Source organism: Vanacampus margaritifer, chromosome 11 (genome assembly GCF_051991255.1).
Source record: "Vanacampus margaritifer isolate UIUO_Vmar chromosome 11, RoL_Vmar_1.0, whole genome shotgun sequence".
Classification (NCBI taxonomy): domain Eukaryota; kingdom Metazoa; phylum Chordata; class Actinopteri; order Syngnathiformes; family Syngnathidae; genus Vanacampus; species Vanacampus margaritifer.
In genome coordinates this window covers 16,188,304-16,214,028 of record NC_135442.1, presented here as the reverse complement: position 1 = coordinate 16,214,028, position 25,725 = coordinate 16,188,304, and the positions used below count along the sequence as shown (strand labels likewise).

Here is a 25,725-nt window from a genome sequence, read left to right as displayed (position 1 = left end):
GTTTATCGCAAGTTTTTCACAGCCAGTGAAAAGTGACAGTTCACAGAATCCTTCCTCTGAGAATGTTATGGTCCCTCTGAGAGGATACTTACTTTGTCAAAGCTGCTCATGCTTCCCATGCTTCCCAAACGGCCTCGCATCCGGCTGGCTCCCTGGAGATGATAAACAGTGAGAATTAATGACACACTTCAAATCAATAAAATCCTAAATTGTTATCAGCACCAAATTATGGCCATTTGAGTCCCCCTGAAGGCAATACTAAATTCATAAAGAGGTGGAAAAGTGGAGCTATCATAGTTGAGAGGCCCGGTTTTAAATCTCAGAGTCTAGAAAATGAATGAATGGCCAAAAATCGATTATTACATAATGAGCATGAGTTTTATTGGTCTTTTCACTTTCATACCCCACGGGCAGCAGGTTGCCCAAATGCCCACCCCTTACTTTCGCCTCTCAGACAAAATAACAGATGGCAAAGGAGTTTTCAGATTTGAGTTCAGCCCGGATGTGGCGACTGAGGTATTATTCTACAAACAGATATGGGTCACTCTAAATCCCCGGGGATCAAGATGACGCAACAAGGCGGGCAGGCAAGAGAACCTACACGGGCCAGGATGTTCTCCAGGGAGCTGGTGAGGGATGAGCGAGCCCTATTCTTCAGGATGTCCAGTTTGAAGCGGCTGCCCGTGGCTGCGCCGTCCCCTGCAGAGTTGCTTGCGTTCTGCCAACAAGGAGGAAAATAATCAATTCCATTTTGCTAATAAAACCGAATATAAATATACATATATTAATTGGACAGCCAGTTTTAAGTAGTCATGTCAAGTTTATTTATCTAGCCCTTAATCACAAAAAAACATGTTAATAAATCTTAACATCCCAAAGTAAAGTTAACTTATAAAAAAATGTAAAAAGTTAACCATTTTTTATTTTTAAAAAAAAAACATTGGAAAAAATATTTGTTTGTAACTGTAAGCATATTTGTTTTGTGTCATGTACTTTTTTTTTCTTTTTACATTTTTTACATTTACCACTTTTCAAACGTGTATTCTTTGACAATTTTTTTTATTTCTTAACATTTGTGCATATTTAGCGCAATATCTTAATCAGTATTTTTTTCTTTGTGTTTTTATTTTATTGTACAGTTTTTAATGCATTGTCACAATTGTAATTTATTTTTAAATACAGTATCTGAGACTTTTTTTAATAGAATGTGTATTAATCATTTTTATATACCATTTTCTAATATTTATATTCTAATAGCTAGCTTTATATATTTGTTCTTTGCTCCTTTCTGTATTTTTGTCATAATAATTTCCCCCGCAAAAAATATTTTATTAGTGTATTTTTAGTCTGTGTTTTTACACAATATTTACTGTATATATATATATATATATATATATAGTCTCTAGGCTGGCCTGGGAACGCCTTGGGATCCCGTCGGAGGAGCTGGGTGAAGTTGCTGGGGAGAGGGAAGTCTGGGCTTCCCTGCTAAAGCTGCTGCCCCCGCGACCCCACCCCGGATAAGCGGAATTGAAGACGGACATATATATATATATATATATATATATATATATATATATATATATATATATATATATATATATATTAGCATTATTGCTTTTGTTCTTGGTTGAAAGTGCAAATGTACCTAATATTTTGATTTGTGTAACTGCCAATAACAAATACAGGACATTTTTATTTTGTTGTAACTTCTACATAATACTTCTAATTGTGATCATTTTAGTCACTACGACCATGAAACTATGAAATTTCATAATGTTTCATCTCCATTCAAGTTCTTGGTACTTTAAGGTGAAAATGCAGCTACCTGAGGGGCCTCTCCAATGTGGAGATGGGTCTTCTGCTTGTTTTCACACAGCTGCCGTAGATGCAGAATGACCAGCTCATTCTCCTCTTGGTCTGAACTGGGCTTCAGTCTCTGCACATTCAACCCATTGACAGATGACATGCAACCATTAGAATAACTCACTCAGCCAAACCTATTAACGTACACTGAGAGGATGTCAGTCTGACCTGAACTCGCTCGAATATCTCCACTTGCTCATTGTCAGGCAGCTGGGAGAGATATTTTTGGATGGCCAGCTTTGCTCTGGGCGGGTAGAGGCCTGGAAAAATGGGTGAGGGGGTAGGGGGAGTACAGTATAAAATTGATTATCTTGAGTAGTTGAGAAAAATCTAAATTTACATTATCTGTGTCCTCATTTCGATTCTGGTTCCAAAAGTGTCTTGTTTCAGATTTTTTTTTTAGGGTGCTAAGTAAGATAAACATATGACATGGCCCTTTGTCAATCGTTTGCACTTGGTGAAAAGGCCCAAGAAAATAAGTCTATTTTCATCTCTGGCACCACCAAATCCTGAAAATTTATTTCAGCCTTTTTGCTTTTTTATTACCTGGTTAAAATAATAATAATAATAATAATAATAATATGGTATATATAAATATTCAAGCTTTTTTACCTGCACCGATGGACTGGTTTAGTGTGTTACAAAAAAGTTAAAGTAGTTAAAAAAAAAAAAAATTTAAGTGGCTCTTGGAAGAAATAGGACACCCCAGGTTTTAAATTGGATAGCAACAATATGGGAGGAACGGCCATTGGGCTGTTACAAGAGTGATCCCAAAGAACACAAACACAATGAATGACTTAAAAAAAAAATTTTTTTTTTTTTTAAATCGCATTATAATCATTCATTTCATCTTCTAATCCCTGTTTTGTACTAAATATAAATACACAACGGGAAACGTTCTTACTCTACCTTCTATGCGTTCGCACAGCTTGTGCAGGTCATGCATGGGGCAGGCCTCACATAACTGGACTAACGTCTTGTTGCTCTGCAAGGAGGCAGCTGTGCTGAAGGCCTGCTTAAGGGTCAGCATCACCTCATCCACCTTTGCACATGATAAGGAAAAAAAATAATAATCAAAAAGTGCTTCTTTCTTTTTTGCTAAATTACTGTATATCCTGCCAAAGACTCACCAGCGACTCGCTGGCGCACTGGAAAACGAAGCACACGTATTGGCTGGGAGCGGATTCTGAATGGTCGCGACAGATGAATCCAAAATGGTCAGTTTGCTTGATAGCCTGTAAATGAGCAGATTGATGAGATTTTTGGACGTGCAGCCTATCAGTCAAAATGTTGAAAAAGGCAAGATTGAGAACAAAATGTCTTTGCATTGAATACCATTCGACATCCTTAGGTTGGGTTTCAACAAGGTCAAAAATCAATCTGCAACATAAAACATTGACTCATAACTTCTATTTAGGCCCATCATGAAGACCTTCCAGATCTGCAATCAATATCATATGCACTCCCCTATTGTATTGCATTTCAACACTGTTACTGTTGATCATGTGGCTTTAATTTTTGAATATAAGAAAAGAGAACAACTTAGAATATCGCATTATTTGTAATAGTAATTGTAGATATAGTAGATTTTTAGGTTAGCAAAAGTGGTGGAAAAGAGATTTAAGTGCATAAGACTTAAAATCTATTTCTTTCCATTCTTCTTCTATGGCACCTTTAGAGGCTTACTCCCTTCAACAGGTACAATTCATGCTCTATAAGGTTTAGACATCTGAACTTTTGTTCACATTTATGAAGTTCCCTCCTGCAATCAGAGGTTGCTGTTGATGTCACTAATTATTTTTAGTTTTTTTTTAAGTTCTCAAAATTTTGATCCACCCGTCTGTTACTTTGTACACCATTTATATTTCTTCTTCGGAAACATTCTAGCAGTACTGTTTATGGCCAATAGTTATGCACCAACTCTGGATAATTTTCCATCTTCCCTCAGCTTCACAATTAATTGTTTTTCACGCATTGGACAGCTCTCGGTATTTCATGTTAGTTACACACAAACTCTGAAATTATTATCTCTTTTGCCAATACATTGATGATGATATTTAAAAAAGAAAAATTTAAAAATCTTATTATTAGCGTAAAAAAATAATAATAAGGTGTTTGGTGCAGAAAGCAAACCAACCTGACAGCAAGATGAAATGTCTTTGAAGTTTTTTTCCAGCACCACTGTTTTGCTGTCTGGACTTATGAGGTTTACTTCAAAACGCCCAACCTGTAAAAAAAAAAGCAAAAAACAAAAACATGTTCAGTCAGACTGACTCACGCCATTAAAAACAACCAAACAGCATTAGTGAGGTTCAAACATACTATTAGACTGCAGTAGCACATGCTGAAAATCAATGTCAGTGTGTTGCAGTGTCACATATTGAGCGGCTGGCTATAATTAGACTCGTGTGGAATCGTGGTGTGAGGGACAGCAGCTGGCTCACATGACGTTTTTGTATTACAAAAAAAGAGAGAGAGAGAGAAAAACATTAGGAGCCAGTAACTGCCTATGTTCACAGCAGCACTGACGAGTTGCAACATAACTCGGCAGTGCATTACTACTCCCTGCCAAATGAACATCAAAGTGATTTGCAGGAGGCTTTTTAGCACAGTGTTGGGTATATTTAGTGTGGACCATGAAGACAGCACCACTTCTGTTCTGACTAAATCCAAAGTGTGCTACTGTGTCTTTACTCAACAAATTGCCACTGTCCAAGCAGGAAGAGCTTTTTTTGACGAAAAAAAAATGGTCTAAAAAATCTATTTTTATTTATTATTATTACACCGCAATGAAAACATAATGGTGTTTACATTAATTTACAAAGTGAAATACACTGTATAGATTAAATGTACTATTGCCATTTTAAATAGTTTTTTTTTTAAATGTTAATATGACTAAATAGTTTGTTAAGTTCTCTTTTAAAAATATTCATATGAACAATATTAAGCGCACCTTCCATGTTTTTCTAATATGAAAATGCAAATTACAAAGTTATTAAAAATGCAAATCATAAAGTGCAATTTCCAATGTGTAATATATCCTCGTGCTGCTCTTCCTACATATTGAAAGATAATTAGAAATGTTGTGTTGTGTTGCATGTAATGCAATAAATGCATAAAAATATGTTGATAGTGCAAAATACACACAAACACACACATTTCCAGTATAACTTAACTGCTTTGTAATGATACAAAGAATACGTGCATACTGTTTAATCCTCCACCTCTTCCTGTGAACCCTCTGCAGTCGTGGTCAGATTTTTTTGTAGAAAATATTAAAATAACCTTAATCAATGTTTAGTCAGACCCAAATCTACAATGCTGGCATTGAAAATAATGGACTTGAACAAAAAGAATGATAGAATTGTCAATTCATTCTTGAACAAAAGTTGTTGACTTAAGAACAACTTGCAAAAGTATGTGAACATCTCACTTAATCAGACATTGCACTTCCTTTTGCAATGAGAACTTCATCCAAACACTTTCTATAGTGACTTATCAGTCTTTTGCATTTACTTTAGGGGATTTTTGCCACTCTTCCTTGCAAAATGCACCCAGTTGAGAGAGGTTGGATGGGCGTCTAGCATAAACTGCCCGCTTTGGGTCCCGCCACAGTATTTTGAAAGAATTAAAGTCAGGATTTTGACTGGACACATCCAGAACACAAATCATTCCTTGGTTGTATTGCTGGAATGCTTTGGATTATTGTCATGTTGCATGATCCATTTTCTACCAGGCTGGAACTTCACAAAGGACGGTTTCAGGTTATAATCCAGGATTTCACAATATTCCTCTGAATTCATGATTCCCTGGATTATGTGGAGTTGTCCAGGTCCTGAGGACTTTTCACCAAACATGACTGTTTTATTTGTGACCAAACAGTTCAATTTTGGAATCATCTGTCCAGAGAAGGAACTTCCAAAAAGCTTCAGGTTTGTCCAGGTACTCTCTGGCAAAGTTGAGATGGGCAGCTTTGATCTTTTTTGCTTCTACCTAGCAAGCCTTCCATGAAAGCCTTGTCGATTGACTTTTCTTCTGATTGTTGAAACATGCACATGTGTCCCAGATGCAGCGAAATAGGTCTGCAAATCCCTCAATGTGATGTTTGAGTTGGCTTTTTACCTGAATTATATCTTTTCTTGTGGTTCTTGCTGATATTTTTAGAAGGTCGTCCACTTCTAGGCAGGATTGTAGTGACTTTCAGTGTTCTCTAGTTCCAGATGATCTGCTTCTCAGTGGAATGATGGAGCTACATTTTTTTTAGATTACTTTATAGCTTTCCCCAGACAGACACTGTCACTACCCACTTTCTCTTCCTCTCAGCATGGCTGACCTGTATGGGTTCATCTGGGTAAGACTAAAGTGATGTGGTTTTGTCTCTGTTTCAGTCAGTGATGCACATTTTCTTTGCTCAACCTCTCATTTCATTGTTCCATTTCAGTGGTTAGTTTAGCTACCATTTAATCCTACTTGATCCTACTTGACTGCTTGTTTTAAACAATGCAGCTCAGTGTTCACTTACTTTTGCATCTACATGAATTGACCCAAAAATATTTTTAATTCAGTTTTGACTACACAATTGATTTGAAAAAGGAACAATGCATTGAATTGATAAAACTATACTTGTTATTTCATATAAAATGTAACAAAATCAAGTTGAAACAATTGGCAAGTCCACATTGCTCAAGAGGTTCACAAACTTTTGAACAGCACTGTATATAGACCTGTATGTAGTATAGTCCAAAATATTTACAATTTTTATTTATTTATTTTGGGACAGTGCATGTTAACTCATTCACTCCCAGCCATTTTCACTGAAGCAACCGCCTTCACTCTGGATTTTGACTGACTTTGCAATGCCCACAGAATATTCAGTTCTATTGCTATAAAAACATGGAACCTACCAAAAAAAAAGATTAGAGTCTCTTCTTTCGTCAGGAAAAAAAAGTAAATTTCTATCTGTTTCCATTCTACAGCAATTAGCATTAGAATATAGCTAAGTTTCATCATTATTCACCAATCTGTTTAAAACTGTGGGGGAAAACAGCTTGTTGCAACATGGCCCTGGTTGATCTCTTATACTCTGCTGCCACGTGCTGGCCGTTTTTGTAATAACTACCACTGCTTAAGGTGATCTCTTCAGTTCAGAGGCTGCATCAAAGCCTTCTGTATGCTCTTGCATTAAAAAATACATAAACATATAAATACGTTTTTGGGACCATGGTAATATTTAAAATAGAGCGTTTTTATATTTTGGGAGCAAATGAGTTAATGAACATCACATGGGACACATAAATGTAAACACACCACACCGGATTATAGTCGTAATAATAATATGTATATATATATATTTATTTATGTTTAAATTAAATTAAATATTGCATTGCTTGTATTTTTGTATACGGCACAATAGTATTTGACAGTATTTAAGTTTACTGTGCACTCAAACATTTAGACACAATATAAAATTAAAATACAATAAAATACATGGGTCATTTTTCATTTTATTTTGCTAGTCTTTTACTTAAAAATACACTCAATTTCTATCTAACACCATGTTTACGTGTGCATTTTATTTATATTTTTTATTATAATTTATATGGAACACATATATGGGATGTATAATTTTTTTTTTTTTACATTTTCAAATATTTATTTTTTCTCTCCTTTTATTTTTTTTTACATAAAATGTATCACAGCATACTTGGCACCCACGGATTCACATATTCCTGGATTTTTATTTTTATTTATAGAAAGAGAGAGAGGGAGCGAGAGAGAGAGAGAGAGAGAGAGAGAGAGAGAGAGAGAGAGAGAGAGAGAGAGAGAGAGAGAGAGAGAGAACAGAGACAGAGACAGAGAGAAGCGGCGAATAGCGGGGTCCACTAAGATGCTTTCTTATGTTCCTGTTATTCTATTTTTAGGTTATTAATTAGGTTCCGATCACATATTAGGGCATATCAATATATTCAATGTTTAGCCAAGCATAAGGGAAAGACAATAAAACTTATACCTTCAATTTTAATTAACATTTGAATGAACTTAAGTCTAGGTCTATAAGTGTAACGCACTAAGCTTTTCCGACACCTGTGTTTACTCTGCTGTGGTGTGTGAAAAGGGCTCTTTCAAATGCAATTCATCCTGCAAAGCTTTCGAGTGCATACTAATCAACAGTGCTGTGTTGCATCAATGCACTCAGTGTCTACATTCAGCTAGAATCCGATATGTGCTTTCAAGTTTTAAACCAAGTTATCAACGGCCTACCTGGAAAAGCATGGTTCTGTTTTTGTCCGAATCAGACGGCTGAACGTTGTTGGGAGCGCTAGCATGTCTGCGTCGTGCAGGGTCCATCCCGACGCCTTCTCCGGCTTTCCTCTGCAGACTTCCCGCCAGGCTGCTGCAGCGCGTGCGGAACTCTTGCGGTTCCTGAAAGCCCGAATCTTCCAAAATGCACTCTGGAAACGCTCCTCTCAGGCTGCTCTGACTGCCGCTGACGGACATGGCAGACCCTGCAACATCAAGTCAAAACGGCATTTTCATCATCAAGTTCAGTGGTTCTCAAAAATTTTACACCAAGTACCACCTATGAAAAATACTTAGCTCTCAAAGTGCCACCATAATGATCATCATTAATACACAGTCGCAGGCCTAAATGTTCATCAAAAACAATGTAGAGGTTTATTTCTGAAAAAGTATGAATATTATTGAAGGCCACTACAACATAATGCAAAGTTTGATATTTAAGCTAATACTACATCTAAATTATGAAAAATGAAATGCACTTGAGTCATTTTTCAATTGACATTTATTATGTATGGCATTTTAGAGTTAAATACAACTGAACTGAGCTTAATGTGTTGAGCATGAAAATAAAGAATACAATTGATTTAAAAAAGAAAAGAAAAAAAGTTTAAGCTCCAGTAACAGGCACAATATAAACATTAACACTGCACTTAACTAGAGTGAAACCTCTCACCTTGCTCCCGTCAACCCAAAAGAGCACGTCTGTTCTATTTATCTGAGCAACAGAAAAGTCAATTAATTAAGTATAGTCTGTCAATGATCATGTTAACTACTCTATGTCTGAAATTCCACAACTTCATTTTTAAAAAATAAATTATTGTAGATAGATAAGAAAGCTAACATTGTCATTGAAGTCATTTTTGTCAATCGCTCTGCCTTGCTCAAATGACATAGAAGGGTATGTTTACTGGGGAGTACTTGAGCTTTTGCAACTTGTTAAAGGCATGTATATGGTATATGCATGTGTAAAATGGTGGTGAAGACATTTTCTAATCTAAATACATCATTTCCCCCAGAAGCACAACCCCGTTCTCATATTTCTTTTCCAACCATTTTTCTTACTCATCACGTGTGGGATATCTCACGGTTTAAAAAAAACCGTATGTCTGTACCCCATTTAACTGGTATAAGTTTCCACAAGCCGCGTCTCTTACCGGTCACGTCATCCCCTTCAAGACCTTTGGCATCCTCATTCTTCTCATTCAAAGCAGAGGAAAGTGGATCTTCTCCCAGCCCAATAGTGAACTCTACAGGGACCTTGTCCACGGACCCTCGTTGGCCATTGAGAAGGCGTTTGCGCTTGGCCTCGTGTTGGTGAAACTTATCGATGCAGTCGTCGATGAGGGTGGATGGAGCTTTTTTGTGTCCCACCATCACCTGCAGTTACATGCACGTTAACGGTCACGCAAAGGATAGCAGTTGGCACAATGGACATTTAGTTTGCATCCGGTTCCCACCTTGCCACAATACAGCACTTCAAACTTCTGAGAGTTGTAGAAGGCCTCGTCAGCTTCCTGTTTTGGTTTAGTGTCTTCCTTTAGGGCCGATTTGGACACTTGGCGAATACTGCTGATCACCTCTGGCACCTTTTGGAAAACAAACAATAATGGAATGTGATTTATACAACCATGATAAAAGAGACAAGGACGTGGGGAAAACAAACTGTTATTCTCATGTTCTGGTCTGAATGCTCGATGCAAATACAAGTTAGGATAGAGAGTACACAAAGAGCAAATTTACACAAAAGTGTTAATAAAAGTGTGTCTGCAATCACTCTGTCAGAAGAGTCAAATATGTGAAACTGAATGGTTATTAGGGGTGTGCCAAAAAATTGATTCTCATAAGAATCGCGATTTTCATTTAGTAGGATTCAGAATCGATTTTAAATGTCCCCAAATCTATTTTATTTAAATTAGTTTATACTGTCTTGCCTTTGTCTGTGTGTGCCTTTATTTGGAGCGCTGTTCATGTTGTACCCGATTTGGCCACTTAGGGGCAGTGTGGTTCCACGCGGTCTAATACTGTTAAGTTGTAGCCACAATAGGGAGTAGAAGGAAAAAGTCACGATCAAGTTATTCCAATAAAAGTTTTTTTGCAGTGTTTAGTCGTTCTTTTGAGTGATAAAAGTGAGTAGCGTGCTAATTAGCATTAGCGAGTCAGACTGGAGTAGATCATTTCAATTCCTTGCACATCTATAGATTGAAGCAAAAATCATTGTCAATCAAATCATTTTGAATCAAAAATCGATTCTGAATCAAATCACAGACCCAAAAATCGGAATCGAATCGAATCGTGAGACATTCAAAGATTCCCACCCCTCATGGTTATGTACATAAATATTATGTAGGTGACACACAATGCGGGTCTTTCTAGCGATGACAGGCACAGCTATATGACTGTTACAAAAACATGCACTGGAAGTGTGTGCGTGCACACATGCACATCCAATCTAATCTGGTTCGACTTTATTTTTAGAGCACTTTAGAACAACACAGTTAAACCAAGTGCTTAATATAGCATAACATAAACAAAGAAAAAAAACAGCAAGGAACAATACATGTAGATTATCTAAAATGCCAGGGATTTGCTGAACTTTGGAAGATACTGTACAAAATGTTAAGTCATTTTGAGTCTTTCATTCAGTCTCCTTTTTGAAGAAAACAAACACGCAGGAAATAACGTAAATATAGACCCTGGCAATGAAATAGGAACACCAAAAAAAAAGAAAGTTTCCACACAAGACCATTATAAAACAAACGTAAAATAACAGTAAAAAAAAAAAAAGAAAAAGAAAAACAATCAAAACAAATTTCAAAGATCTCAAACTGAGGTAAGACCCAGCAGGGAAATGTGCCTTTTAAGTTCAGACTTAAAAACAGGAAGTGAATCCAAAATTTTGGCACAGCAACAAAGAAAGCGTGGCCCTTTCTGGGTTTCCTCTTGGTTTTCCAACACTGATATGTTGATTTGAGGGAGCATGCTAGGATGTGAAGGGCAAGGGCGGGAGCCCATTGGACAGACAATGTGGGGCGAGACAAAAAAAAAAGATAATTATACAAACAATACAAAAACGAACTGGGAGTCAGTCCAATGATTTTGTGTGATGTTCCTTCCTTTGTTATGCCAGTGAATCTGAGCAGTGAGTTTTAGATCAGCATCTTTTTTTTTTTGTATTTAAGAACATCCAGGCCTTTATTTTCTCAGCATGCTCTAATTGCACAGTATTTGTGTACCATCCACATAAAAATGAAATGAAATGCCACGGTTTTGGAGTATTGACTCATAAGAAAGAAGATACAAGGACAAATAAAAGTGGGCCGTGAATTCAACCTTCAGGCACTCCAAACCTGAGAGGGGCAACAGAGCAAACAAAAAAGCATTCCAAAGCACTAGCCTAAATGCCCACACACTGGCACACAGTTCTCCAAGCTGGACAGGAAGCTCTGATGGTCCGTGGTGTCAAAGGCAGCTGCTAAATCTAGCAGAACCAATAATGTGTCATATTGGACCTGTGGAGTCTGTTGCTAAAACTACACCATTAAAACTTTCAGGAGTACCGTCTCAGAACTGTGTTGTGTTTTTAGACCAGACTAGAACACCTCAAAAATGCCAGTATCATCTAAAAATGTTTCAACTAACAAAACTAGTCAATTTTCTCTCACCTTTGAGATGAATTCTCACTCTAACGTCCACGAAAACCCTCCTTCTCCTCCTCAAAATACAAAGCATGCATCTTAGTTATCACTAATAATACTTCCATGTTACCTACCATTTCTTCTTTAGACATGTTTTTTTTTTAAAAAAAAAAAACTAACAAATCAATTAAAAAAAATTTAATAAAAGTTTTTTTTTTTTAAATACATATACATACTGTATATATATACATATACACACATATATATATATATATATATATATATATATATATACTTTTTTTTTGTATGTGGGTGAGTATGTGTATGTGCGTGTGCGTGTGTGTGTGTGTGTGTGTGTGTGCGTGCGTGCGTGCGAGCGTGTGTGTATTCATCAGTTCACCTAAAGCCCATTAAAAAAAATCCCATACTAATAATATAATATAATAATAAATTGCCAAATGCAGAAACATCAATGTAAGTTATCACGATGTAGTGGCTCTCGCTAACAGACAGAATTAAGTAACCGGAATTAGGTTAAAAAATTCTATATATGTAGACCATGTTTCTATAAATTTTGATATTTGGTTTTTATTTGAGGCAGATATTTTTTCCATTAAAATGTGATTTATGAGGAGGTTAGACCATTGGTCAATATTCAGAGTTTGTTTATTTTTCCAGTTAACAAGAATTGTTTTTTTAGCGATAGTAAGGGCTACAAGTGTAGATTGAAATTGTTTATGTGGTAAGTCAGTTGTTGTTAGGTCACCTAGCAAACACAAGTTTGGAGATAAAGGTATCCTACAGTCCAAAATAGCGGAAAGTTTTTCTAAGACTTTAGTCCAGAAATACATAACCGGAGTACATAACCATAAAGCATGAACATAAGTGTCTGTAGTGTTTTGTAAGCATTGGAGACAAATGTCGGAGTCTGAGAGTCCCATTTTCTTCATCATATATTGAGTAATGTATGTTCTGTGAATAATTTTATATTGGATAAGTTGTAAATTTGTGTGTTTTGTCATTTTAAATGCGTTTTCACCAACTTGAATCCAAAAGTCAGGTTCCGGTGCTATAGACAAGTCTGTCTCCCATTTCGAGATGGGTAAAGACATTTTATCAGTATATGAAAGTAACTTATATATTTTTGAAAGTTTTTTTGTTGTTGTCGGAGAAAGCTTGTTAATATCTTTAGCTAAAACAGGCGGTTGGAGCGTACCTCGAAGTGTTGGAATTTTTTTCTTTATCATATTTTTAACTTGTAGATAATGTAAAAAATTTCCGGTTTTTATATTGTATTTTTGGAGCAAGGATGTATATGATATAAACATATTATCTGAGAAGAGATGGTGGAGATGTGTAATTCCTTTCTGCTCCCACACAGCTAAAATCTTTAGACATGGTTTTGATGGTATATTATATTGTTTCAGAAAGAGTACAAAAAGTGTAGGTGTTTTTTGTTTTGTTTTTAACCCCGGAGAACCCAAAAACCCCTTTCTTCTTTGGAAATTTATGAATTATACATTGAATGACTGCTATAAGTTCACTGAACACCAAAATATGTTTTTTAAATTTTAACTAGCTCAGAGTTGCTAATTTATCAAAATATATATATAAAACATACTCCTAGGCATTCTGCAACATGATATGAAATAGATTAACAAAAAAAAAAAAAATTTTACCATCTGATGGTTTGCTGAGAAGATGGTTTTGTTTGGATTGATTTCCAGCTGAACAAAACAGCATGTTGCCAGCCATCTTGTCACCACCACTCTGGCTCATGTAAGTGCAATATTCATCCACTAGATGGCCCCATGCAGGGGTCAGAAGTGGCACTCTGGACTTTTGAAGTTAAATTTGTAAAAAAAAAAAAGAAGGTCTTTGTTATTTGAGTAGCAGAATTTATAGGGGCCAAATTTGACCCCGTGGGTTCTCCAGGGTTAAATAAAATAGCTAAGGAAAAAATGAATAGGTGAACTTGTGAATTATGAAGCCTGATTATATTTACGGTAGTATTGTTTATCAGAAGCTAACGCTAACTTGTGCACTTGTGAAAAAAAGCAACTGTATGGATACAAACAATTAGAAAGTCCCCTTTAAAATGAGTTGGCTGAGAAACTAGTGTGAAATTGACTCTATGTTACCACACTTAATACAGGGTGGTGGCAGATAAGAGATAATGCCGCCTTGAAACCAACAGGGAGACCAATTAGTGCACTAGTGAAGAAGACCGGCAAACAAGCAGCCAGGGAACGCCCACGCTTTCCCAGGACAGAAGTCACAACAGGCAGCAACAAATCAGAGCCTTTCAGGGACACACTGAGTTCCTGTTCTGTCGGGTTTGGTTGCAACTGGTGCCTTAAAAGAGAAAAATACACTTTGATGACTCGCATGCACGAACAAGTCAAAACAGAGAAACTCTGCAAGCAAACTCTTGTACAGGCCCTGTGGAAAACGACATTTTAGTTCTATGAGCAAACAAAACAATACTGACAGCCTGCAACGAGTTTCACATTGTTTCCATCCGGATCTGCAAGGTCAGTCAGTCACTCTTGCAAAACAATGAGCTATAAACAGTTCCTATGAAATCCGCACAATGTCAACTGTATGGCAACTTACGCATTGACTGCTATTATGAGCAGTTCTAGTGATTATGCAAAGTCACTGTTGACAACACAATTACAGAGTGTGTGATTATTGACGTGTAAAGAGTAAGTGATTTGCGACTGAGAGTTGTACTTACTAATGAACGAGTGATGCAACAGACTAATTGATGAAATGAAGACTGACCTGTAATGATGCAATGGATCATCGTTTGATCCGTGATGGTAAGGATCACGTGCCAAAAGTTTGGACACATGCATTTGCTTTATTCTCATGGCGATTTACTTTGTAGATTCTCACTGAAGCCATCAAAACTGATGAACTGATGTCAAGTTATGTACTCAAAAAATGGGGAAATAACTGAAAACATGTTTTATAGGGGTGTGAATTGCCAAGTACCTGGCGATTTGTTTCGTATCACGATTCATAGGTCACGATTCGATTCCATACCGATTAATCCCGATCCGAATCTATAAATTGATTATTGCGATTTTATTTTATTTTACTCAAATTTAGAAAATACTAATCAGTAAACTTGTACATGTACACTGTAAGATTTGTATGAACATTTATTTATTTATCTGAAAATTCTGGCTTATAACTGAGCCACTGCATTTAACAAACAGGTTGCAGTCTGTGTCATGTTTGAACAGCACTGAAATAAAATATTAAGGCTTAATGTCCCATTAATATAACATTCTTGCATGCTTAATGTGTGAATCCTAGTAACTAAGACGTTTTGTTGAATATTTCCCTAATAAATTGATGTTTAAAAATCGATTCGGCCGCATATGGAATCAATTTGAGAATTGCGCTGTAATATCGCGATATATTGCCAAATTGATTTTTTCTAACATCACTAATGTTTTATATTGTAGATTCTTCAAAATAGCCATCCTTTCCTCTAGTTACTTTTTTGCAAACTCTTGACTTTCTTACCTCTGGGAACTCCTTAAAGACGGTTGGAAAACCTTTTCAGGAGACTTCCTTTTGAAGCTTATCGAGAGAATGCCAAGAATGTGCAAAAACGTAATCAGTAAAAAGAGTGGCTATTTATTTTTAGATTTATTTTATTATTTTCACCTTTTTTTTTGTTAAGTACATAACTCTACGTGTTCATTAGTTGTCGTCATAGTTTTGATGCCTTCAGTGAGAATCTACAATGTACATAGTCGTGATAATGAAGTAAGTACATAATGTATTGAATGAGAAGGTGTGTCCAAACTTTTGGCCTGTACTGTACGTGGATTGATGAAAAAAAAAAAACTCTATGCAGCTGACACACCCCCTCTATGAGTCACAAATGGCTTGGAAAGGCAAACAGTGTAATTGATACACTCTCTCAGGGACCGCAAATATCAATATAGCAAAGTATTGCATGGTCATCTGTCATCAATACATGATAATAATAATGGACATTTTTGACAATCAAAGGCACTTAAAGGAAATCCCCTGCCTCTTTGGTTGCTTTGTGTGTGTGATTCCCACCCACTTCTAACCACCACCTAAATCAAGTGATGGGACAAGTTGCGCAACACATTGTCATGGAGATTAGGTCCAATTAAACTTTTTCTGGCACGGGAAGGGTGAAAACAGACTGCTTGAATGCAGGCTAAATGTTTTCAGTTTATTAAAGATGGTATGGCAGGTCACGATTATTTATGAATGTTTGCTCAATATACGACTTGAAACGCATATCAGTTCATGGTGTGCTTACTGTGCTTTTGTTGGGCCGGAGGAGGAATGAGGCACTTGACTGCAGTCATGTGTTTGCACGACAATTATGGAATCTTTCCACTGCTTTCCATCTGCCCGATAAGGGCCACGGGTTCATGTCCCATTTCAAAACAAAGCGATACAAAATGTCACCTTTAAGCAATGCAGGATGGCGGACATGATTTAATAGGCCCAAATCAGGGTAAAGATTAAATTGAAAATTAAATGGAATAATATCCAATGTAAACATTCTATCAAAATATATATTTGACATTAATTTATAAATATAATACTGTTCATTGGAGGTGAGGAGGGTTGATATCCGTGCTAAGAATTAGTACCACACAAGTTATAGAGATGTACATTTTAATATTAAGTACGGAATACATGTACCGCCGTTACGTAATCCGATTACAAAAAAAATGTAACTGTATTCCCTTACAGGAAAAAACATGTATTCAGATTACAGGTACATTTATTAAAAATGGGGATGAGAGAGAGAGAGAGAGAGAGCAATTTACAGAAATACTGTAATAACGTATTCACTGACTGCATTTAAGTTTGTCAGAATTCACATTTCATTCACATAAGAGTTTGACTTTAAAATATACAAGTATGTTAGTATTGTGAGATTATTATAAATATCTACCTCAATAAATTCTTTTTTTTTATATCAATCTCACAAATTCATTCCTGTAACATGTTAAATAAAGATGCGAGATACTGGATTTTGTAATCAGAATTGCAAAATGAATCCCCCCGCCCCCCAAAAAACAATGCAATGGATGAGTCTAAATGACATAATTGTGGGAAAATCCTGGACAGCAATGAAAGTAGACAGTTTGGTACAGATTCAAATTAGGATCACCCTGCAGTCTACTGAACCGGTGTCAAATACCAGTCCACAAGGGGGGTCCAAGTTTGAGTCCTTCATGTAGGTTTCCGTCCTTTAGCACACCTGATTCAATGATCAGGGTCGTTATCAGGCTCCTGCAGAGCTTGCTGGTAAGCGGATCATTTGATTCAGGTGTCTTGGAAGAGGGAAAGCTCTAAATACATGCATGATCCCGGCCCCTGATGACAAGACTGGCACCTGAGCGCTACTGGGGGGGGGTGGTGGTGCTATTTACAGCTATCAGAACTAGGGAAAGACAGATTATCGTCCGGGCCGATTTACAAATCTGAAGGCCGATAAAGCTGGCATCTCACTGAGTGGTGAATGCTTGCCAGTGTAGCGAATTTGGGTTTTCAACATGATTTGTAAGATGTTTACAGACGGTTTTTATTTGTTGCAAAGAAATTTTGAACAAGTTCAGACAATTTTTCACTGTCTGCGAAGATCTTTTGAACCTTTTACGAACCCCCGACGAAAACCCCAAATTAGCTACTTTCGCATGCATTTGTCGCTCGGTGAATACTTTTGTATTTATTTAAATTTCCGCTTCATAAAAGATTATGCTAACACTTAATATTTTTTTAGATAAAATGTTTTGTTAAAATTTGAAAATTTTGTTGAATTTTTGGACAACTTTATCTACAGTAGAAAACTTTAGGTAGTCTTTTACTTGCTTAGTTTTTAATTTAGTTTAACATATGGTGATGACCTGGGAAGCTCCCTGCAACTTTTATCATTTTTGAACAAAGTTGTCTATTCTTTATATATTTAAAATTAAAATAACAACCTTCAAATTGTTGAAAATGTGAAATGTTTTTTTTTTTTTAAACAAATATTCTTAAATAGCATTTCAACACAGTTTTGACACTAATATTTTCTCTTCTACTACAAATTAATATTGGCTTGAAATATCAGTTATCGGCCTCCTTGACTACTAATAATTGGTATCGGCATCTGCCCTGAAAAAAACATATTGGTATATCACTAATCAGAACTGCAAAGCCAAAAACGTGGAATGAAAAATTATAACTGTGCAACAATAATAAATTTGGATTCTTGCAGGGACAAAAATCATAATTTATGAGAAAATAACAGGGAACAAAACACACCGTCTACTATTTGTATTACAAAGAGGGATGGGTATTACAGCTGCATTTTAAAAAATGTACTATGCAAATAAAATGCAAATGTTATGAGACAAAAGTAACCAATTTTCTACCCGCTGTGTACATAATGCATGAATCTTAAGAAACAGTAAAGCGCATGAACATGATGAGTATCTGTGAAAGAGTATGATTTGATTCTGTTCCAAATTAGGATCATCCAGTCTTGGCGAAATAGCACATTCCCTATTCTAGACATTTTCATTAGTTAGATTTAAACTAGCCCTCCCCAGACAACAGTGGGTCAACTTCCACTGTGGACCAGTTCCAAGTGACAACAGAGGTGGGACGGGCCATTCAGTGTAAACGACGTGCGATCAGATTGCAAGTGGCCTGATAATAGAACAATGCAGTTGTGTCTGCATTAAATTTGTCTCAGCGAGACTGTAAAACTATGCCAGACTCTAAAAATGGGTAAAAGGTTGTGGTTACTCTCAATGGCTTCTTATATTAGCTGCTATATTCATTCGCAGGGTTGGGAGGGTTACTTTTAAAATGTATTCCGTTAATGCTACAAGTTACCTGCTAAAAAAATGTAGTTAGTAACATAATCCAAGTACCATAATATTAAAGTAATGTAACTTGATTACTTTTGGATTACTCCAATACTGAGCTCATGAAGACAAAATAATCTTATTGGGCTCCGCTATTCTCTCTTTCTCTCTCTGAAAGCATTTTTTTTTTTCTATTTATGAAATTGCTCTTGCCGACCTGTGTGTTTAGGAAAATAATGTAAATAAGAGCGGCAAATAAATGTATTTTTTCAATATCTCTCTCTCTCTCTCTCTCTGAAAGCATTTTTTTTTTCTATTTATGAAATTGCTCTTGCCGACCTGTGTGTTTAGGAAAATAATGTAAATTCTCTCTCTCTCTCTCTCTCTCTCTCTCTCTCTCTCTCTCCTCTCTCTCTCTCTCTCTCTCTCGTCTCTCCTCTCTCTCTCTCTCTCTCTCTCTCTCTCTCTCTCTCTCTCATCTCTCTCTCTCTCTCTCTCTCTCTCTCTCTCTCTCTCTCTCTCTCTCTCTCTCTCTCTCTCTCTCTCTCTCTCTCTCTCTCTCTCTCTCTCTCTCTCTTTTCTCTCTCTCTCTCTCTCTCTCTCTCTCTCTCTCTCTCTCTCTCTCTCTCTCTCTCTCTCTCTCTCTCTCTCTCTCTCTCTCTCTCATGAACTATTCAATACAAAAGGCATTTGTTAATATGTAGTTACTTGTAATTGAATCTGCTAGTCCCAAATGGACTACATTTACAACACCAAACCCTTGCATGAAGCTGTCTTTCAAGTCCAGCAAGCAGCCAACCCTGTCTAGCAAGGCACAAGCACATCTTGTGATTACTGTACATTGTGTTCAGATTCCCCTCCAGTTAAACATTATGTTCTTTCCCCCCAGCATGTTGTGATATTTAATGATCTTCATACAAGCAAACAAACTGCTGTGCAATACAAGTCTTCGCTCTGACCTGCTCACGTATCACGTTTAAGGCTAATAATAGATCTGGAATCATGCATGTCACCCCCTAAAATAACCAGGCAACCACAATGAGTAGTATAGTATCATAAAGAGTAAAGTCATCAATTAAATCCTCCACATGTGAAAAGTGCTCGAGTGGAATTGGAAGTGCATTCCAAGTGGTCCACCCAGCCACTGACTGCCAAACCAGTTTCCCTTGCCTAATACTGTACCTCTTTTACTGAGGTGCATTCAGCAATGCTAAGAAATGGTATGTCGAGCTCCACGAAAGCGCCCGGGTCTTAAATCTGTCATGGCTGCATTGCTCCCGGCCATCCATGGCTCTCACTCACACAAATTCCACTGAAAACGTGATAGAGTGCAGAAACATTTGAGGGCAGCGCAAAACGTGACGACTCCGTAAGTGTTTTGAAGGAGAACTGGTGACGTTTCTCACGTTCCAGGGAGAAAGAGGAGCAGGAACTTGATGGCTCATGTTACAATTTGAAGAAGAAAAAAAAACATCTTGTGAAACGCAGTGTCATCACAATCTGAACTAAATTTCCCCCAAAAGTTAAATCAAGAGATTGAAAAAATGCCTCTCTTATTTCTGCCAAGTTTTAGTTTTTTTTTAAAAAACTTTTTTACAAGGACATTTAACAAGGACATACAAGTACCACTTTTGTGTGACAAATTAACACCCCTCCCTATTTTAAATAGACACCTCTTTTTCACCCAGAAATAAGAAATTGTAACTGTTTACCTCCTGCTGAGCCCATTTAAACTCTGTTGCTAACCAAAACAGCTGCACCGACAGGGGCATGTAAACAATCTCCCAGACGAATGATGTTGTTCCTTGCGCGGCATTAAAGACGATCTGTAGATAATGCAGGCCTTTTATTTTAGTTTTAAACTGTCATTTCTCTTGACATAAATTTCATCCAGTGGTTGCATTTGAACCAAAAATGCTGCTAATACAGTAATTGCGATAACAACATTTTCATGGATCTCAGCGTTTTTTTGAATTAAAAATCAAAACACACACAAGCTGATAAATGTGGTTGCCAACCTGAAAATAGCCAAAATAATGAATTTATATTGCATCACATCGTATCACACACAACAATCCCAAAAGAATGATAGTAAATGGTACTGTACTTCATTTATAGCGCTTTTACACATTACAAGGCCCTCAAAGCCAACTACTTTTGTTGAATCGTCTTGAGGAAAATATTAAAGAAGTACAAGTATTTGTCAATTTAATAAATTGTATTTAAAAAAAAAATGCTTAATACACTGTGGTTGAAAGTACAATGTTAGTGAAGGCATTTACGAGAAATGAGTTAATATAGTAATAAGTGAGGAAATAATTATTTTCTTTTGTAAATGGGTTTCTTTGGTAGTTATTTATAGAGAACAAAAACAGTTATATTTCATACTTGTTTTGTAAAATAGCTTGGTTAAATGTCTCTGTTTGTTTTTTGACACTACTGTCAAATGATGCTGTTTTGTTGTATTGTCATTTAAATATTTGAAATAAAGTTTTAAGAAAAACACTATAAATTTTGACTACTCATTCATTTACTGATGACGCAGCATCAGGAGCAACTGGGGGGTTCAGTATCTTGCTCAAGCACACTTCAACATGGTCACAATAGCCTGTGATTGAACCCACAACTTCAGGGTTGCAAGATGACCACTCTACCACTGAGCCACGCCGCCCCAAATACATATGCTATCGATTGAAATCCGATCAGACGTTTTGGTTACGTGCTATGAACACTACAATGTTTTTTTTTTGTTTTTTTCATTGGGTTTTAGTCCACAATTACATCTTTGCTTACTACAATCGTTTTTATTATATGAGATTTATAATGTTCTAATTGTTGAGAGAATTTGAATGGTAACATTTGCCAGCACCACACAATTTAACATGTTCTTTTCTCCATGCCAGGCAGCATTAGCACCATTTAATGTGACCGCCTGCAGTGAAACTAAGCTAGTCTCAAAAGTCCAGGACGGTTCTTAAAATCAGGACATATCTCTAAGGATATGCAAGTGTCGCGTTTTCAGGATGTTAGCATCTATCTTTGCAAGTTATGTTGGCCTTCCGCCTGCATTTGTACGACCGTGACAAAACACAAACACAAAGAGCCTTGATGATGGGTGACAAATGTGTCATTGAACACGCCTTTTTTTTTTTTTTTTTTTTTTTTTTTTTTTTTTCTTTCTTTCTTTTTTCTGGGGAACACGCCTTTCAATCACATGCAGATTATTTGTCTTGTCTAAAATGTGTTTTGGCATTAAGTATTTAGGGCACCAGATGACAAAGCTAGCACAGTGGATGTTGATGGAAAGTTAATCCTGCTCTGTACCTTATTTCCTTATTGTGCTATCTCAAAAGCAGCCACAATAGATGGCATTATTGGCATATATGAAAGAGTCAGTCAATCACAGTGCCTCTGAGGTGGCTAATAATTCTGGTAGTAACTCATCCAATCAAATCCTAGAGTCAATTTCTACCAAGCAGTACTGTTTGGTTCAGGGTTACATGTTGTGAAATGTTTCCAAAACAGCCTGGGACTGAATGCTTCTGTATGTACTTGCGACACTTTTCCACTGTGCAGCACCTCCAGTTTGGGGCGGTCTGTTTAAGGCAGTACCGTGGGAAACTGCAAAAAAAACATATCACATTGAACGACAGCATGGTTTTATATCCAGGAACCCCGCTGACCAGGTAGAAGCAAGCAACAGCCTCCGGTGCTCCTTTGAAAACCAGATATCACATTTCTAAGCAAAACCGAAACATACTCTTTCCTTTTGGAAAGCTTGATATAGATAACCTTTTCTAAAGATAACTTTAAAGGATGCATCAAGGCACCTTTCCTAAAGCATCTTTAGGTTTTAACAACCTATTCTGTAGGTACTTCCAGGTCATCTCATTTGGATTGGGAAAGAACAAATCCTAAGCAAAAATGAGAATGTGAAGAGGCCCAAACACACTCTCTCACATATATTGACAATTGAGAGCACAAGTGTAAAACTCAAGGCCCGGGACGAGACCTGCACCTTTACATCAATTGTTGCTGCCTACCTAAATGGATTTGTTCTCCAAAAACCAAAACAGCATTTTTTTTTCATTTTGTACATTTTTTTTTTAAAACAAATACCTCCTCAACAAAAGAACTGAACAATAGTTGTATACTAAAACATTTTGGGTGTCACTATTCCCGAGAGTTTTCAAATTCAATTTGTTGCTGAAATAAAAACATTGAAATGCAGGAGCAATGTTCTGCACTTGTAACATGGTGTGATTATACATTCATATGACCTAAACAGCAAAGAAAACCAGAACACTAAAGAAAGTTGAGTTTGACAGCCCTAATTTAGAGTATTCAATTAATCTTATGGCCACGTTTTTTGGAATGTGGGAGGACATGGAGTAGATGCAGGAAGGTCAGAGCAGAGACTGGAATGTTAAACCTCAGATCTGTGAGGCAAGCATGCAAACCACTCACGATGACGACTCACACATGCTCTGATAATGGTGTTCATTTTTGGTGGCGTGCTGTGTGGGTGGGTTTGGTGTTAACAGGCGCGTGTGACTGCTTATTACCTGATTGGGGTCGCTGGCCTTGAACACGTGACACGACATCTCCGCTTCGGAGCTGTCGGGATGGACCCGCAGCAGGTAGGCAAAGTAGGTGAGGTCGTTGCTGTTGTGCATGAAACGGGAGATGTGCTGCGCTTTGTGTTCGAAGATAAAAACCGAATAGTTGTTGTTGGAGGAGGAAGAGGAGGAAGAGGAGCATGGCACACAGCGCAGGAAGGGGCTGTGGAGCACCAGCTGCACCTCCCGCGGCTGCATGGCGGGGCCGCAGTCGCCCCGCTCGCTCTTCCGCCGGATCTCGGCCACCAGCCACGGCAGCATGGGCAGCGTGGTACGGCGGTCCAGCAACGACCAGCCGATGTAAATCAGCGGGAACCTCTTGTCCGGCATGTGGCTACCCTCCTTTTCGCCCGAGGGGATCTCCATGGTGGACAGCTGTGACATTTCAAACTTTTTTGCCCCCAAAAATAAATAAATGTTGCCACTCCCCAAAGGCGCAAACGTGGCTAATTGTCATATAATAAAATGATGGCACAAGAACGCATTGATTAGTTTCCTGTCTTCCTCGTCTTCTTGTTTTTGTCCGGACCAAGCTTGCAAGCTAGAAACGTGGCTCAGTATTGCGCTAATGTAAACACAACAAGAACTGTGCTTACTTTCTCCAGGAGCGTGTCACACTCCCCACATCCCGGCAGCGGCCACATGCTCATTTCCCTAAAAAGACACCTTTGGCTTAAACGTTGTTTCAAGGGCCGTCTTTCCTCTTGTCTCGCTTTCCTCCCACGAAGCGTCTTACAGAAAGGAGGTGGCGCGGCCCATGCGCCTCGACGACCCGCCCATCCACAGCACATGTGCAAGCTTTAGGGGTGGGGCCTCCGTGTGGAGAAACGTGACAGCGCAGAAACACAACAGGGAGTACCTTTTCCACTGAGGGAGTGTGTCCCCTTCCGTGCCAGGGTGTCCTAAAGAGCATCCTTTCCAGAGACCTGGAAGTTACATTTTGTGAGTCAATCACATTGTTCAATTAGGTTTGAGGTCATTCCAGAATTGGAGGGCGCTTTAGGCTAGGCTTCCCCAATCCTGGTCCTCGAGGGCCGAACTCCTGCAAGTTTGGAATGTTTCTGTCTTCCAACACACCTGATTCATATAATCAGCTCACCTGCAAGCTCTGTCAAGTGTAGCTATTGGAGGACGGAAATATCTAAAACTTGCAGGAGTCCGCTCAGTCCGGCCCTCGAGGACCAAAATTGGGGAAGCCTGATTTAGGCAAACATAAAAAAAATAAAAACACACACACACAAAAACAAACAATCATCTATGTTTTAAAGAAAAAAAAGGAACAAACGATGATACAATTTAATTTATCTAGCTCAACTTTTACAAGTACACTTTTTATGAGATAATTTATTCATCATATATTATGATAGCTATGTTGTTTTGTTTGGAACAGCCAGGTAACTGTAACAAGCACAATTCAAATATTTGATATGTCAGTTGATTGTCAAAAGGGAGGAACCAGAGAAGCCAATTTAGGGGGACTCAAGTTGGCTGGTATTTTTATATAATATTTGGTAGTCGCTTTTACATCAGCTACATTGTCCAAACTCTCGCAGGTTAGGGATATTTCTCTTCTCCAACACACCTGAAGCTCATCAGCAAGCTCTGCATAAGCCTGATAACAATGCTGTTCGTTGGAACAGGTGCGTTGGAGCAGGAAAACATCCAAAACCTGCAGGACTCCAGCCCTCGAGGGCCGAGTTTGGGCACCGCTGGCCTAAGCCATATTTTGACTCGTTCTTTTTTTTTTTGCCTCAATTTGCTGGCCAACTCTGCTAAAACCGCTTACATCCTTAGTTAAACTTTGATCCCTGAAATTAAATTATTAGTAAACATATTTAATATTTGGTCGTTTTTTTTGTGTTCTCTGGAGAGAGAAAAACGGGGGGCGGGGGAATGACTGAATTGGGCCATTATTTTACAAAGTTGATGGTTTGGAATTTAATTTAGGGAGAGCAGAAAATATCATCCAAGTCTTGATTATATTAACAAGGATGTTAGCATGGGGAGACCCCCACTGCATATACCACGTGCCATGAATCCAAGAGTTCTTAAAATAGCAGCTGCAACCTTATCAGCCAAGACATGAGAGCACTCAAGCTTACCAAACTGACAACCCACTTCTTTATCCTACACAAAATTGCCACAACAAAAGATCAGGCGTTTATTATTCGACTGTGCCGTTTACACATTGCCCACCAAAACAGAATACAATGAACTCCTCTTTTCACAAGTACAGTAGCAAATAACTGACGTCCACCTCTAAAAATATTTAGATACCACAAACTATGATCACAACACAACTCATTTTACATTATCTTTGAAGGTTTAGAGATGATTTGATTTCTTGAAAATTAAAGGATACTGTGAGTCACGTGCTAACCTAAACTTACTCCCCCCGCCCCAGTCATTCCTAGTAATTAGTGTGAAGAATTTTTAACC

General features: G+C 37.6%; 1 protein-coding gene across 4 annotated transcripts in view; it reads right to left on the bottom strand.

The window, feature by feature from the left end:
• tbc1d4 (TBC1 domain family, member 4) overlaps window positions 1-24,110 on the bottom strand; it is a 49,586-nt gene extending 25,476 nt beyond the window's left edge. For all 4 annotated transcript variants that reach the window (XM_077580178.1, XM_077580180.1, XM_077580179.1 and 1 more), the window contains exons 1-11: window positions 23,233-24,110; window positions 9,621-9,749; window positions 9,318-9,540; window positions 8,125-8,369; window positions 4,001-4,090; window positions 2,994-3,098; window positions 2,773-2,905; window positions 2,032-2,123; window positions 1,826-1,936; window positions 602-718; window positions 93-152 (exon numbers count right to left, since the gene is read on the bottom strand). In XM_077580178.1, the coding sequence (XP_077436304.1) occupies window positions 93-152; window positions 602-718; window positions 1,826-1,936; window positions 2,032-2,123; window positions 2,773-2,905; window positions 2,994-3,098; window positions 4,001-4,090; window positions 8,125-8,369; window positions 9,318-9,540; window positions 9,621-9,749; window positions 23,233-23,670 (1,743 nt within the window). In that variant the 5' untranslated portion in view covers window positions 23,671-24,110. The remainder of the gene's footprint in view (window positions 1-92; window positions 153-601; window positions 719-1,825; window positions 1,937-2,031; window positions 2,124-2,772; window positions 2,906-2,993; window positions 3,099-4,000; window positions 4,091-8,124; window positions 8,370-9,317; window positions 9,541-9,620; window positions 9,750-23,232) is intronic.
• Between the last annotated feature and the right edge of the window lie 1,615 nt (window positions 24,111-25,725).